This window comes from Mastigoproctus giganteus, chromosome 4 (assembly GCF_048544385.1).
Source record: "Mastigoproctus giganteus isolate SK-2022 chromosome 4, ASM4854438v1, whole genome shotgun sequence".
Lineage (NCBI taxonomy): Eukaryota > Metazoa > Arthropoda > Arachnida > Uropygi > Thelyphonidae > Mastigoproctus > Mastigoproctus giganteus.
The window spans coordinates 62,062,758-62,080,543 of NC_143578.1; the positions used below are offsets into that span (position 1 = coordinate 62,062,758).

Below are 17,786 nucleotides of genomic sequence, written 5' to 3' on the forward strand. Positions count from 1 at the left end.
AATGTCTGCTAAATGTTGTGTTTAATAAACTAAGTTTAATACATGTTCATCATTTTTATATATACATATAAAATATGTATTTCAGACAAGTCATTTTAAGACAAATTTAGACAGCATTTTTGAGAAGTGAAACTTACCTACATACTACACGTATGTATCAGCTTCACTCTTTTTTACAAAATTCATGACAGGCTATTTTTTTATACAATTATTTTAAAAAATTCCACTAGGTTCTTATGAAGAAAACAATTATGTAACCATTTACAGTGAATTTAGATTTGGCTTGCAGTTAACAATAACTATACTGCAATTTCACCAATGAAATAATACATTTTTTTTATTGTACTTTATTTTTATTTTATGAACCCCAAAGTAAACATGGATGTTTACTATGGGGATTAAGGCAAGGCATTCCAAAAGTTCTGTAACAGTAATTTTATTTGCATATAATATAAAAACAAGAAAAAATATAACAATTTAGACATTTCAACCAGGTACAGTATATTCAGGTTTATGCTGCTTATTGCATTTTGAATGTTCTCTTTAAGAGCTTTTGGTTTCTAGTTTATTTCTGAAGTCCCAAAGGAAAACACCTGAAAATAGCAAAAATTGGGTGGCTCACATGGCTGTCTGACATTGTCAAACCATGTTGCAACAGAATTTAAAACATTTCTTGAAGTGTTGTAACTATTTGTCGCCGTCCTGATGTTTTTAAAAATTGCAATTATGGTAGCAGGAATGTTACAATCATTTCACACTGATGAAGTTTCATATCATACCACTTTAGCAGAATTAATGTTTATATTATACATCTTGTGATATCTTCAGCTAATGTTAACCACAGGGAGAACGCTGCAATACTTCAGGATGGGAAGATTTTTTTTATCACTTCCTAATAAAGTATGAGTGACTATTGAATCACAGGGAAGAAAGGGAATCCAAATGGGATGCACATTTCCACTTCAGGAGAAATAAGCATTCTAGACACTCACTTTCTGAAACTTAAGATCTCTCTCTTTTATTTTACTGCTTTTAAAACAGAATCCTTTGCAGTTTTTTACATATTAAGAATTCATTTTTATTGCAACAGATAAATAAAGTGACTTCATTTATTTATTAGGTATTTGGTCAAAGAGAATTCTCATGATGATGAACACTGTACTAATGAAAATCTCACAGTACAAATTCTAACCCTAAATAAATGTCCTAAGTTCCAAATGAGAAACTTTTTTTTTTAATTTTACATAAATAATGGAATGTTAGTAATGTGGAATAACATAACTTTATTTATTCAGTTAATTATGCAGTTAGTCATCCACCAAATGAAACTGTTCTAGGAAATTAGATTAAGCACAGTGACATATGCAGATGCACTATTAAGTAACATTTCTTCAAAAATTAGCAGAAGATGATTCTTTCAGAAGAGTTTCTTTTCAAATCTGAAAATGAAATCAATTAAGAGCAAATTATTTTAGAGTTTAACAAAATTTACTTATATAATTGGCTTTTAATGTTCCAAACTCTAATCTATTATTGAAAACTGATTTGAGAAAAGAAGTGACTTATTTTAAGTTTTATATTTAGATTACTAAAAGGAATACCAAACTAATTTCAAATTATTTTTTCTTATATTCTGAGTTACTTATTACACATTTTTTATGTCTGTCACACAGCCTCTTTCTAATTTTGTTTAATTTCCTATTTTCGATATAGTTTCGGCTTAATGATATATAATATCTATTTTCAATATGGTTTCAGCTTAATGATATATAATATCTATTTTCTATATAGTTTCAGCTTAATCATATTTAGCCAAAGATGACACATTCTAGTCAATAATAGATAATAAACAAATAGATCATGCTGACAGATTTCTCTGTCCAGGATTACATAGCCTGCTCTCAACTTAATTATTATTCAATTTGAACTTGAACAAACTTTGCTTTCAATTGCCCTGGTATTGTACTACATTCAAACACTACTAGACACTGTACTACTCTGAAAGTAGTGCAATGCCTGGGCAACTCATTGTGGAGGCATATGTTCTGCTGAAGCCACTGGCTGCAAAAGAAAAAAAAAAAAATAATAAAAGTAAAAAATAAGAGAGGACAGGATAGGTTCTCCTAATTCCATATAATTTCAATAAGGCCAAATAGTATTATCTGTATTATTTTAATTATTAAATTATTATAATAAAAATATAGTAGTCACATTTTAAAATAAATTAAAATTCATTATTCTGTGTCTTTTCTTTAACTCCATATACAGCTTATGATAGAGACTATATCTGATATGTCCTAGTTTATACTAATGTTTTTTATGTAATGAGCAAATACATTGTCATTGGCCATTTCGAGAGTTTGTTATGTCACATATGAAATATTAACCTGGAAAAACAGTAGTGGCAAGTATCTGATGATTTACATATCGTGTCAATCATTTTACACTGATGTTAGTCTTCATTTCTGGTAGCCTAGTTGAAATAGGTAAACAAATAAATGATGTTACACATTACACCCAAGGAAACTAAGCAACAAGCACATTTCTTATAAGTAATGACAACATCCTGCTCATTTCTGGCTAAACCACCTAATGTTAGTATTTGTATTTTAGTATTAATATTAGCCATATGGTGCAAGGAAGCCTGAGCCTTATGCTGCACCAGCCAAAAAATAAATAAATTAAATTAAATAATAATAATAAAATTAAATAATAATAAGAGAAAATGAAATAGACAACCTATGCATTTCCCTTCTCCCATAGGTAACTATCTAGCTGACCTCTGAATTTCAAACTGTCAGCCTCTACCACCTATGTAGGTAACTTATTCCAAACTTCTCTCACTGTAGCTTGAATTTATGGCCCCTAGTTTTATAATCATTTATAACTGTGAAAATTATCTTCATTCATTTTACTATTGTCTCTCAGAGCCTTAAACACCTCAATCAAGTCACTTCTAAGGTGCCTGGTTTCCAAGATGTGCAACCCACATATTCAAAGTCTTTCCTCGTAAGGACGTCCTTTTGCCAATCTCACCAGGCGAGTTACATGTCTCTGGACCCTTTCAAGAAGCTTGATGTCTTTTCTTAGGTGCAACCTCCACACTTAAACACAGTATTCAAAGTGTGGTCTAACTATAGCCTTATATAATGGGATTATGACATCCTTATCTCTACTATCAAGTGTGAAAAAACATCAATAGGACACCATGGGCCTTCCTTACAAAATGTCTACAATGCTTGGAGAACTTCATGTCTGACTGTATCGTAACTCCCAAGACCCTTTCTTCCACTGCTTACTTTAGTTCAACTCCACCAAGTGTAGTATAAGTAATTTTGGGGTTACTGTTCCCCAGGTATAAGACCATGCACTTTGCTGGATTAAAGCATAGCTGCCACTTTTCTGATCATCCCCGAAGGCTATCTAGGTCACTCTGAAGAAGCTCTGCTTGGAGGTGATCATTAACTACTCTACCAATCTTTACATCATCTGCAAAAATTTAGACGTCACATGCTCTATCCCTTCATCAATGTTGCTTAAGAAAACTAAAAACAACAGTGGTCCTAATACTGATCCTTGAGGAACCCCACTCTTACATTAACCCAATTTGAGGAATAACTATTTATCACAACCCTCTGCCTCCTGTCCTGAACCATCAGGCTATGCATCTAAGGATTTTCCCTGTGATTCCAACCTGTTCAGGTTTATAAAGTAACCACTCATGTGGGACTGGGTCAAATGCTTTGCTGAAATCTAAATAAACAATGTCAAAATTATTTCCTAAATCCAGCTCACGATTGACCCTGTCAAAACAGCTAACCAGATTTGTTAAACATGATTTTCCCTTTATAAAATCATGCTACATAACCTTCAGAATTCCATTTCTATCCAAATGACCCCAAATTCCACCCTTGATCATTGCCTCCATGATTTTCCCTACTACTGAAGTTAGACTGACCTGTCAGTAATTTCCCACTGCACTCTTAGAACCACCTTTATATACTGGAGATACATTAGCACTTTTCCAATATAACGGAATCTCTCCTGAGTCCAGTGATGCTCTCATAATTAGCCTCAATGGTTCAATGCACTCACTTTCCGCCTCCCTTAAAATTATAGGATATGTGCCATCAGCCCCAGGAGCCTTACTTGCCTGTTGGTTCGAAAGTTTTTTCATTAAATAATCACGTGGAATTTCAATATCATTAATTACATATTTTTCAACTTCACTGCCATAAAGGGTTTTTCTTCTGTAAACACTGATGCAAAGTAACTGTTGAGTTCATCTACGTCAGCTGGAGTATCTAATACTATCCCATGTCCATTACGTAAGGGTCTGATTTAGTTTGTCCTTCTCTTCTATGCATTTATATATGTGAAGAGTTACTTATCCCCACTCTTTGCTCTCTTTGCCAGCCTAACCTTCTTTGTGGCATTATTACAGATCAATTTGTAGTTGTTATAGGTTTCAACACTTTTATTGCTCTAATATTTCCATGCTGTCATTTTCTGTTCAGGTATCTGGCAACTTCATTATTCATCCAACTTAGAATCCTCCTCATGGAGTATTTTTTTAATGGTACATATGCATTCAAGGCTTCTGTGATTATTGTTTTAAAGGTATACCATAATTCAATTGTACTCGCTCTCTGTGAGCGAGTAATATCCAGTTAATAAAGGCCATGTAACACCTTAAGCCATCATAATTTCCTTTCCTGAAATTATACCCATTCCTTTGCCTTTGACTACTGCTACCTTTCTCTTCATCGTCCACCACAGACCTCCGTGATCACTTTCTGCTACTGGTTCCTGTACTGTCAGCCCTATTATGTCATCTGGTTTATGGGTGATGATCAGGTTTAGAATATTCTTTTCTCTAGTACTTTCCCTGACATGTTGACACAAATAACAATCATCTAGTTGATTTAAAAATTTTGTCCCCCATGTCAAGTTTCCTTTCCATTTTCTCATTTTCAATTAGAGGCAAATTAAAATCACCCATAATAAGACATTCATGCTTACTTGTCTATTCCATTTGTATGTAGAGGCTCTCATTAATCTTCACAATCACCTGGCCTGTGGATTACTCCCACTCTCATGTTGCTGCAGCAGTATGAGACTAGATGATTTCACCAGAATCTAGAAGTGTTTTTTAATCTTTTTTGAGTTAACAGACCACTTTGGGTATGGATAAGAAATAGGTGGAACATATATGTGTATATATATATATATATATATGTGCAACTTTTTTTAAATATAAATTTTACTTTGTTCATTCATCTTCAGTACAAGAAAGCTTTGATTTCGTGACTAGAAATGAAATAATTAAAATTAATTATATGACAAGAATTTGATTTTGGCATGATTTGTTTTTGGATACATTAAATATGTTATTATTTTAAAGTGCATAAATATATTTAAATATATATAAGTGCTAATTTTGGTGGAAGATTTTGCAATGTTTGCAGAAAAACAGAGGACTTTAAGTAAATATGTAGACCCTGAACTTGCTTAATACAAATTAGCAGAGTTCAAAAATATCCATGTGTATATATTTTTTATGTAATTTTTTTTTATTAGTATCATACCCTTGTAAACTGCATCATTTTTATTATTGATTATTTTTTGGATATCAAATTAAGACAACAAAGTGCAATCATTATGACAGTAATATTCTGACTGAAAATTAAAAAAAGTTTTCCATAATAAAGATATTAATTCAAGTGTGTGTGTAGAAATTTTTAGTTAAGCAATCTATTTAGTCTGAGTTTAGGACAATTTAGTGAAGGTTTAAACAGTTGTCTTACTTACGAATAAAGACCATGTACACCTCCTTCAATCTGAGCTGAAATTGTTCTCTTTTCAAATTTTAGTTCACCAGACTGCATCATAGACCTAGAACAAAATACATTTTCCAAAAGCACTGAACTGCACAAGTTTTATATACTTCTTAACTGATTACATTTATATTATAAAAATTATCTAATTTTGACTTAAGAGTAAAATATGTATACAAAATCAGACAGAACAGAAATTAATTTGGTTTGGGTTTTATTGGTGCATCAGAAACTAGGGTTTTAATATGCAAAAATCATGCCCTATAAAAGATAACAGTTAAAATAGCAGTGACCTGACTAATTAGATCACAATGTGGAAATTTATAAAAATATAAATATATTAAAAGGTATAAAGTTACATTTAAATACAAGTAGAAAGGTTTATTGATTTTAAAAATCTAAAAACAGCTGACACATGGTCGTTGTCAGATAAAATCTGACTGAGTGTATAAGGCTCAGTCAGATGAGTAAAATCATTAAAATATAAAACGTGCTCGCGTCTATATTGTAGATATTCGCATAAAATATGACATATGTTTAAAAAGGTGTCGCACTCCTCACACACACAGGAGAATCATCTGCCCTCAGCAAGAATGAATGAATGTGTAATATGACTACGTCCTATATGGAAGCAAGCAACACCAACTTCCTGTCTGCAGTTCCTTTGCACTTTCTTATCCAGACTAGACTGCCAGTGTTGGATTACAGGCTTTATCTAATACAGCTGGTTCGTGATGTTCTCATGCCACAATTGTTGCCATTCAGAGACTAATGTAAAGTGTATTACCTGCCTGTAGTCTGTATAGGAGACTAACAGGCTAAGAGTGTTAGTCGCCCCCCCCCCCATACAGACTACAAAGCAAGTATAGAGGATTAGCAGGCTAAGAGTGCTGTGGGATTCTGGTGATCTGGCTGTAGTGTCCACCAGTTCATTACCCTTAACCTCATCCTAATGTGGCTTGGAATCAAGCAGAAACGAATGTTTAATGCAAACTCAGAAATACAATGAATGTGTGCTGGATCCAGGTCAGGAATGGATGAGGATTATATCTTGTCCCTTATAAAGCCTGTAGTATACTTAAAGAGTCAGTATATACACCAGAGGTTCCCAAACTTTCTCAATTCCCTGCTCCCTTAGTGTCTCAGTAACTTTTTCACGGCCTCCCTAGGCCAAAATAAATACCTAACAGTTCTGCTTATTAAGTACAGTGGAACTAACTTCTCTATTATGAACTTCTATTTAACGAATTTCTCTATAGTACGAATTTTTTTGCAAAACATTGCACTTTGAAATGAAATTACATGTCAAATTAACCCCACATAGCGAAGTGTTAGTCTCTCTATAATGAATTTTTAAAAAAATTAGTAAAAGCATTTTTGAAAATTTTCAAGCATTTACTGCAAAACAGCCACTCAAATATACTGCCTTCTTCCTTCCGAAATTGCGCATTAGCATCTGAAATTAAATAATCATCCTTTTAGTAAACACATGGATCCTTTTAGTAAACACATGGCCATTGATGCCTGTAGGAGGGTCTTTGTTTCATTTTTGTTAGTTATTAAACCAAATGGGATTTCTTAAAAGTGGTCGTAAACTTTACAATAAATACGGTAGATTTTGTAAATTGATGTTGGCTCTGGGGAAAACGAAATTTGCTGCGGTAAACCTTTAGCATGCTGCGGCAGCAATACATAGAATGCTACCATAGTCGGTTTTAGGTAACGCCTACTGAGTGACATTCGCTTCTCACCTCAACTGTACCACGTGACCTTCTTGTCAATCATTATATGATATGTCTGTTCTCATCTAACTGGACTCCCAGTAGATAGTTTTCATGATTTTTTTTTTTTTATTTCGTCGTCATCAATCACATAGGCTATATGCTCTTGTATTTTTTTTTCTAAAAAGTAACATACAGCATACATTAATCATAAATTTTCTTTTGTGTATACAGGGTGATTCACTACCAGTGCGACAAACTTGCAGGAGGTGTAGGGGGCACAAAGACAAATCGGAATCGCATAACATTGCAGGGTCCGAAATGCCTTCATCATGTGGTAGAGGACGTTGAATTGGAGGTCGCGTGAACAGCGATCCCACTGGAAGTCAGCATTTGCGAACCGTTTCTGTTGAAGAAACCAAGTAGCAAAAGTCCTCCGGAGTGGATAATCCACAGGCTCCAATGATTGGACGCGTTGCAGATGGTATGAACTCATTTGGTTTGTTGACAGTATCCTCCATACAGTGGATTGGGAAATACTCAATCATTGGCCTATCGCTCAAGTACTCCCACTTGGATTGCCTTCTGCAAGACGTAGGACATTCTCCTCATTGTCTAGCGTCCTCGTCGTTCGCTCTCGATTCATGGTACCTCTCGTGAAACAACCAGTCTCACGTAACCTTCCGTGCACACGTGCGAAAATCATATGATGAGGAGCACGCCTGTGCGGGAAACGTTCCTGGTACAAGTGCAGAGCGGCGTGCCCGTTACAGTCCGCAGCTCCATACGCGAGGTGCATGTCGGCCAGTTCAACGTTTGAATACTCGTCCATCCTACTGCCTCGGGAACCGGTACGCAAATGATGACTTTCAGCGGGATCGCTGTTCACGCGACCTCCCGTTCAACGTCCTCTACCACACGACGAAGGCATTTCGGACCCTGCAATGCGATGTGATTCCGATTCGTCTTCGTGCCCCCTACACCTCCTGCAAGTTTGTTGCACTGGTAGTGAATTACCCTGTATATGAATGAAAGCAGAATAAAAAAAATTCACAAAGTCGTATATTTCTTCAAAGTGATTGATAGGAAAGGTCACGTGATACTGTTGAACTGGCAAGTGAACGTCATTGAGTAGGCAGTACTAACAATTCACTATATGGCCAGCGCAGCTAAGTTTGCAGTGTATGTATCGGCAAGAGCTGCAGTCAAGTAATTTTTCCAATTGCGGAAACAATGTCGAAGAGAAAGTGTTTAAAGTATTAATGATAAAGCAAAGATTGTTATAATATCGACCAGGGTTTTAAGAAAAAAGGTGTTGCGGAAAAATATGGCATACCTGCAAGCAGTTTATCTACGATTTTAAAAAAATCGAGAATCAATTTAAAATGCAATTGAAGGAGGAGCAGACAAGAAGCAAATTAAGTTGTGTATATACAAAGATGTTGATAAAGCTATTCTAAAATGGGTGCAAATGATAAGTAAAAAGAATATCCCAATATCGGGCCTAATAATTAAGCAACAAGCTCTGAAATTTGCAGTCCCTTGGACATACAGAATTTAATGCGAGCACTGGGTGGCTAGATAAATTTAAGAAGCGCCACAGAATTGTGGAAAAGGTTATTTGTGGAGAAAGTGTTAATGTAAGCGAAGAAGATTGCAACAGTTTTGGAAGAACAATACCTTAAAGAAGATTTTGGAAGAATATGAGCATAAGGATGTTTTTAATGCTTGTTTGTTTGTTATTTGGTTTTTAGGAGCATTAGCAACTAAGGCCATATTGCTCTGGGAATATGCAGTGGTCATTCCCTGACCTTTCCGCATCCTTCGTATTTGGTGGTGACGGGCTCGAACCCTGGTATAATCAAGAAGCATGTGCTACGCATTACTGCTCCTTCCGACCTGGCTACAGAGGTGCCCCGTGTTTTTAATGCTAACGAAATGGGTTTATTCTTTAAATGTTTACCAAATAGAACACTTGCTTTTAAGGATGATAAATGTTTTGGGGGAAAACAAAGCAAAGAAAGAATCAGTGCTAGTTGGAGCAAATATGACAGGAAGTGAAAAATTAAGACTTTTAGTCATCGGAATATCAAAAAACCCAAGATGTTTTAGAGGCACAAAATCTTTGAAGTTGACTACACTTTTAATAAAAAAGCATGGATGACAAGTGATATTTTTGAAGAATGGATATTAAAACTAGACAAGTGTATAACAAAATAAAAAAGGAAAATCGTGTTGGTAACTGACAACTGTCCGGCACATCCTGCCAGTATTTCTGCCAAACTTAAAAGTGCCAAGTTGTTGTTTTTACCACCAAACGTAACGTCTAAACTTCAGACAATGGACCAAGGCATTATTAAAAATTTTAAATTTCATTATCGAAAGAGAATAATAATGAAGATTGTCAATGCGTCAATCAATATAATGAAGATTGTCAATGCGTCAATCAATTGTCAATAGAAACTTGGAGGTTACAATTAACCTTAGAGATTGCATCTCTGAACTGGCAAAAGTTTGGACAAACGATGTCACCGAATACACTATTCAAAATTGTTTTTCGAAAGCGGGATTTGCATTGAATACAGAAGTTGAACAACAACTGGACGAACAAGATGAGCTGTCCCTTTCACAACTGAAAAACTTTTGGACATTATTAGAATCGTCTGGAAACATCGAAAATGAAATAACACTGGATAGTTATGTTTATGTAGATCAACATCTGACTACAGCAGAACATCCAAATGAAGATGAAATACTGCTGAACAGTGTTAGACGCGACCATGATCACGAAGAAATTAACGATGACACTGAAGAGGCATCAGAACAACCCGTAGAAAAGCCAACTCACGAAGAAATGATTAATGCTTATAAAAGGTTTGTATGGGTCTACAATTTTGTGAAAATGTTCCTGATAATGTTTTTAATGCTCTGAACAAATGTGGGGTTTGCTTTGAGAATCAGACATTTTTTTAATTGTACTGTGCAAATGAAAATTACACATTTTTTTAAATTTGTGATACTTACCGGTGAAAATTGGGTAAACGTAATTTAAATAAGTGTTTTTGAAATAAAATACATTAAAAATAAATGTAGATTCATTTTCATTTTCTAATTAGATAACAATTTCTAATAAAAAAGATATTCTCTGTATAACGAAATTTCTCTATAATGAATTTTTTCGCTGGATTTATCATATTTGTTATAGGGAAGTTCGACTGTATTTAGGTCCTAACAACTTAGTAGCCATTTGAAAAAAAAATACACAAATTGAAAAAAAAAAAAAAAAAAATTATCTCATTCTTAAATAACAACAATTACTTACTAATGGGATGTGTGCACCTGTTGGGCACTGCACAAATTCTCAAACCTTGGAATCAGATTGGATACCGCCGCCCTCATTTCCTATTCCACAATGATTTTTGTGTGGTACCTGCTTTTTATCACAGCAACTGCTGAAAACCCAGCTTCGCAAAGATATGACATCGCAAATGGAATAGGATTAAGTGAGCTTTAGCACTTAGCAGCAGATATTCATCTTTTGTTGATATCCAAAATTCAGTTAGTTCCCTGCTGCCAAATTTGGTTTTTAAAGTCTTGTCACAAGACAGCTCAATAAGATTTTCTTCTTCTGCAGAGGTAAATTCAGATGGGGCCTTAGCCTTGAATGGGTCTTGGATCCATGCAAACTTCTTCATATCTTCTGAAAAGTATTTTTCAAAATACTCAATGAGCTATATTGGGTGCTCCTCAAAAACAGATTTGTGTTCGTGGGGCAAATAAATGTCATTGGATGTAACAAACTGCCGCAGCAGAGGTAAACAGTCTTTGCAACCATCTTCATTTAATTTTCTTCTCCATAGTAGTAACTATTTCTGAAGGCTGAAACCTTCTCTGCCAGTTTCAGAATGTAAGTGTTGCTTCCCTGCAGTGAAAGATCCATCAACACATTCAGTTTTTGCAAAGAGATCACACAGGTATGATAATTTTGACAAAAAATTAATACTCAAGAAGTTTTTGCCACACTAGTGTTCTTCTTCGAGATAAGAGTAGAGTTCCTGTTGTAATTCGAACACACATGGGACAGTACATTGCCACAGGAGAGCCATAATGAGCTACAGTAGTAGCACAAAGATGTGTGCTCAGGTCCCATATCCTCACAGCTTTTTTTAAAAAAGCCATTTGAAATTTTAATAAAGTTTTATTAAAACAGGTCAAGTTTTAATAAACTTCACCACTTTCAACACACTTTCCATGACTAGGTGCAGTGGAGGACTCAGCTGCTTTGACACAAGAGCTTCCCTGTGGATTATGCACTTTAAATTTTCAACATTATCAACACTGTGGACTCACAGTGCATTAACAGCTTTGCTTCGTATGAGTGCCTGCAATCCTCCATAACAGCCAGACATACAGCAACCACCATCGGTACAGATGCCAATGCACATAGTCCAGTCTAAGTTGTTTTCAGACATAAGTGTCAATGATGTCAAACAAGTCTTGTGCCTTTATACCTACAGTGATACTTTTACAAAAGAGGTCTCCCACAATTTTGTCATCAACTACAAACCATGTGTAGCAAATCGAATGAGCATTCTTGTTAATGTCCGTCACCTCATCTAGCTGTAATCCGAATCCTTCCCTTTCATTTTTTCAATTAGCTGATCATTGAGGTCTTCAGTCATGTGTTGGATTCTACGACTGATAGTACTGTTGGATAAAGGTACCTTTGAAAGCAGTCTTCCCACAGATTCACCAACTATAATGTTGACCATATCCACTGTAGCCGGTAAAATCAGTTCTTCAGCGATGATGTGAGGCTTTTTACACTTCACTACTTTATATGCCACTTGTAGGATGACAGCAAAGCATTGCTTGGTATCGAGGCATGTTTAAAATGATTTTAAAAATGTACCTTTTTTGTTCTTTCAATTCTTTTAACTTTCTGGTAAAATAATCACAGGATTTACTAGTCATGTTAGGATGATTGGTCTCTAAGTGGCATTTTAGTTAACTTGGAAGCATGCCCAATGGAGCCAAAACTTTGACACAATACACACTGTGAATGTTCTTCATGACTGACATCTACCGAAGTAAAACCAAAGTCTAGATAAGCATCGTCATATTTCCATTTCTTCACAACTTTGCCACTGGTCTGTGGTTTGTCTTCCTTTTCTTCACTACCACACTTTTTATTAATGTTCAAAAATCTTTCCATTTTTATGTGAGGACTAAAAATCAACAAAACAATTCACTGAATTTCACTAGACCTCGCAGACACTTGATCAAAACACCCTTCAGTTATTTCGATTACTGACAGATCTGGAGAGTCGACAGGTATTTATATACAAAATCTAAGAAACAAGAAAGTTCGAGAAGTTACAGGCGTAGCTGAAATCATTAGCATTAGCAGAGGCATACGATGCGAGAAAGCAAGCTTATGCAGCATTAGGCAAAAAAACCTCCCATTTCACCCCTCCATTCATTCCAAATGCCTGTCCAGCTCAGCCTTAAATTTATTTAGGCTATCAACTTTCACAACACCAATCAACTACCCGCTGGCTAAAGGCAAATTTCCACACATCTAATATACAACTGTCTTTCTCTCAATTTGAATCTGTGCCCCCTCAGGTTCTTAATCTAAGCAAGAGGAAGAATCCCATCAGCATTCAGCTTGCTCAACCCATTCAAGGCTTTATACATCTCAATCAGATAATCTCACAAGGTGCCTACTCTCCAGGTGCTGCAATTTGCAGAATTTAAGCCTTTCTTGGTAAGAGCACCCCTTTGTTCTCCTCACCAATCTTGTTGCCCTTCTTTGTACTCGTTCTAGCAACTCTACATCCTTCCTAAAATGAGGCCTCTAGACCTGTACACAGTACTCTAGGTGTGGCCTGACCATTGCCTTGTATAACGGGATAATCACCTCCCTGTCCCTGCTAACAAAATTCCTATATATCATTGACAAGACTCCATGACCTACCTTGGCAGCCCCTCTGCACTGCTCAGCAAACTTCATATTTGACTACACAATTACTCCCAGGTCTTTTTCACTTTCAACTTCCCTGAGTTTAGTACTACACAGTTGGTATGTTTCTCTTTGGTTGTTGCTACCCATATGCAGTACTTTGCATTTGTCAATGTTAAACTTCAGTTGCCACTTTTCAGCCCATTTGCTCAATTTATCTAGATACAGTTGGAGTAGCATACTGTCTTTACTGTTGTTAACATCCCTGCCAACCTTTGTATCATCTGCAAACTTGGACATTAAACCTGATATACCTTCATCAATATCTTTGAGGCACCTCCGTAGACAGGTGGGCAGGAGCAGCAGTGCGTAGCACACACTTCTTGATTAGACCGGGGTTAGAGCCCGTGACCACCAAATACGGAGAATGCGGAAAGGTCAGGGAATGACCACCACATATCCCCGGAGCAATATGGCCTTAGTTGCTAATGCTCCTAAAAACCAAATAACAAACAAACAAACAATATTTTTGATAAATATACAAAACAATAATGGGCCCAACACTGAACCCTGGGGAACTCCACTAATAACATTTGTCTACGAAGAGCAGTGTCCACTGATTACCACTCTCTGTTGTCTCCCACTCAGCCATCCCTTTATCCATTGTAGCAACTTACCCTTAATGCCATACCTCTCTAATTTGTACAGAAGTCTTCCAGGTGCAACAGTATCAAAAGCTTTCCTGAAATCCAAGTATATGATATCAAAATTATTTTCGACATTCAGTTCCTTTGTGACCACATCATAGTATCCAATCAAATTGGTCAGACAAGACCTCCCTTTAACAAACCCATGTTGTGTCTTAACTATTACTGCAGACGTGTCTAGATGATCCTGCAATGCTTCTTTAACCAGTGATTCTATTATTTTTCCTTGAACACAAGTTAAACTAACAGGTCTATAGTTACCTGTGTCACCTTTTGAACCTCCTTTGTGAATTGGCGATACATTTGCACACCTCCAGTCCACGGGGACCTCCCCTGAGTCCAAGGAAGATCTCATAATTATGGCTAAGGGTTTGCTTGCTTCCATTGCTGCCTCTTTTAATATAACTGGATAGATCCCATCCACCACAGGAGCCTTTTTTGTGTTTAACTTCAACAATTTCTCCTCCATTTTGTTCTCAGTTATTACAAAATCACTTAGCTCCCCATTACAGTTTGATAAACGTCCGGCACTCCCTTCATTGAATAACTCCACATGTGTGAATGTTGATGCAAAATACTCATTCAGTTTATCAGCTACCTAAGCATGATCATCAATAGTCAACCCATCTATGTTAAGTGGTCCAATCTGATTCATCCCTTTCCTTCTAGAGTTTACATAAGTAAAGAACTCCTTGCTGTTTTTCTTTGCATCCTTTGCCTAAGATTTCTCATAATCTGTCTTCGCCTGCGTAACCTCCTTTGTGACTTGATTACAGACTAGTTTATACCTGCCATAGGCTTCTGTACAGGTAAAAAAAAAAAAAACATATCACAAACATTCGAGAATGTCACTGAAAGGAACGTAGTCAGAACTAATGTTGAAACTGCAAACTACCTCGAGCTAGTAGTTTGCAGGGTGCCTAACAGAAGTAGAGTATCACTGTGTTTCCCTCGAAAATTTAAGATATCTCACACCACTCCTGTGAGTTCACTGTGGCGTACAGTTTGGGAACCGCAGGTATACACCATACACCTTTGGTGATTGAGGGTTTTAATGTGGTCTAAGGCTGTCTCTACAGCATACATTTCAGCTGTATATATGCTGCATCTGTGGAGAATCTTCCCAGATACAGTATTATCTGGGAAGATTCCTAGAGATGGCTTTGACTTCAAGCCATCAGTGAAGACAGGCAGGAAGTCAGAGTATCTGACTCGGTGGGCAGCATAGGATTGTCGGTAAGATAAGATGGGATGGGATGATGGCTGTATCTCAGTTTTTAATGGAGAAGTTGCATGACGTCAAGCATGCCAGAGTTGGATTGATTGATTGACTGATTGTTTGGTTTTTATTAGGCACATTGGCATATATGGCCATAGTTTGCCATATGTGGGGTTGGTATGTAGGCTATTTCTTCTCGGATAGAGTTAATTGCAAAACTAGTACCAATAGATTAATTTAACTAGTTAAAGAAGGTGGTATACATTAATCATTTTGAGAAATGTAAAAATGCTTGAGACCTTTGTTTTATTGTCCAAAAGTGAGGTAAGTGTAGAGGGTCTTCTGTTGTGGCTAGAGTAAAAATATTCTGGCATTCTCTTGTGTATTTTGTGCATTAGCCAAGGATATGTTTCACTGAAAGCACAGTGTTACAGTGATGACACTGAAGGGGTATCTCCCCTCTTAAAAGATAACCATGGATGATATTTGTATGATCCATTCACAGAGGAACCAATATTACCTTTTGTTTCTGATTGAACTGAAGCTGGATGGTAGTCTATAATCTTGATGAGGTAATTTCTACTTGTCGGGTGGTAGGTTAACAGATTTGGCAGAATTGTCCTCTAGTTCATTTCCGGAAATTGACGTATGTCCTGGGACCCAACAGAAGTACATGTTTCTCTCAAGTTCTGATAAGATATGCAAAGAGGTGATTATTTCTTTCACAACTGGGTGGGTGAAAGAAATGTTTATGGTGTTTTTTAGTGCTTGAAGTGCACTTAAAGAATCTGAGAAAATTATGCTGTTTTTAATATCAGGGGATTCAATGTAATTTACTGAAATCTGAAATGCTATTAGTTCGGCTGAGAAGATACTGAACACACACATGACAACTGATAAGCTAATGTGATGTTTGGAAAAACTGTGGCAATTCCAAAGTGGGCATCATTCTTTGATCCATCAGTATGTACTATGACGAAGTTGGGAAATTGGTCCACTACTGCATGGTATAGTTGCAAGAAATTTTTTCTATGTAAAGTAAATTTATTACATTCATGAAGGTGTAAGTTGCATGTAGGTGGAGTGAGGTTCCAAGGAGAAAGAGAGAGAATGGGAGGGTATGTGCCACATTGTCTAACATTAAATTTAATTCTTCTAAGAGGTGTTTTATTCTCATACCCAAAGGACGGTTAGCAATAGGATGGTTTTGGTATAACCTGCTGTGCTGTGATGTGAAAAGTATCTGTCAATTTTGGTGTTCTGGAATAGATATAATTTTATATGCATAGCATAATATCAGTTGTTGTCTTCTGATTGAGATAGGGGGTTCTTGTGCTTCAGCATATAAACTATGTATTGGAAATGTGCAATATGCTCCTAAGGCAATGTGTATTGCACTATGATGGATAGAGCCAAGCCAGTGAAGAGCACTAGGTCTTGTTGAGATGTACACTGGTGCTCTGTAGTCAAGCTTTGATCTTATTAAGGCTCTGTACAATCGTAACAAGGTAAGGCAATCAGCTCTCCACTTAGTTGCTGAGAGAACCTCAGCAACTAAGTGGATGATCTTTAGCTTTTGCTGAGAGGATGTTCTTAGTTTTTAAGATGCTCTAAACAGTTAAGTTTATGGTCTAACGTGATTCCTAAGAACTGTATGGTGAGGTGAACTGCTATTGGTTGGCCATTCAGTAGTAGTTCCAGATGTGGGTGGAGTTTACGTTGGCGGCAAAAATGGATGCACAATGTTTTTTGGGGACAAAGTTGAAAGCCATTAGTTTGTGTCCATGAACTGATCTTAGTTATTGCCCCTTGTAGCTGTCTCTCAACAGTATTCGTGTTTTTCGCATGACATGAAATGCTAAGATCATCTACGAATAGTGCTGTATCAATAGTCTTTGGAAGTTGCTCTTCTAGTTGCTATTGCAATTATATAAAGTGTAGCACTGAGTACAGAGCCTTAGGGGAACTCCTTGTAAGAATACTTGGGATAAGGAAGTTTTAAATCAAACCTGCAATGTGGGTTTGTACAGGAAGTTCTTTATGGAAATAGGTACGTGACCTTGAAATCCGTGGTGACGTAATTCACGGAGAATGCCATAATTCCACATGGAATCATAAGCTTTACTGATATCAAAGAAAACCATTACATGATGTTCTGATCTGAGGAATGCAGTCTGAATGGAGTTCTATATTCTTACTAGTATATCTAGGGTTGATCTGTTTTGACAAACACCAAATTGTGCAGAATCTAGGAGATTAAAGTTTTCTAGCTCTCATATCAGTCAACAGTATATCACTTTTTCAAGAATTTTGCATAGGCAACTGGTCAAGGCAATG

At 36.3% G+C, this 17,786-nt stretch overlaps 1 protein-coding gene across 1 annotated transcript in view; it reads right to left on the reverse strand.

Annotated features, from left to right (window-relative positions):
• Positions 1-1,350: 1,350 nt before the first annotated feature.
• The window catches only part of LOC150086779 (inosine-5'-monophosphate dehydrogenase 1a-like), a 199,643-nt gene continuing 183,207 nt past the window's right edge, over positions 1,351-17,786 (reverse strand). Inside the window, exons 14-15 of the mRNA XM_090371573.1 lie at positions 5,812-5,895; positions 1,351-1,439 (exon numbers count right to left, since the gene is read on the reverse strand). Coding sequence (XP_090227699.1) covers positions 1,418-1,439; positions 5,812-5,895 — 106 coding nt within the window. The 3' untranslated portion in view covers positions 1,351-1,417. The remainder of the gene's footprint in view (positions 1,440-5,811; positions 5,896-17,786) is intronic.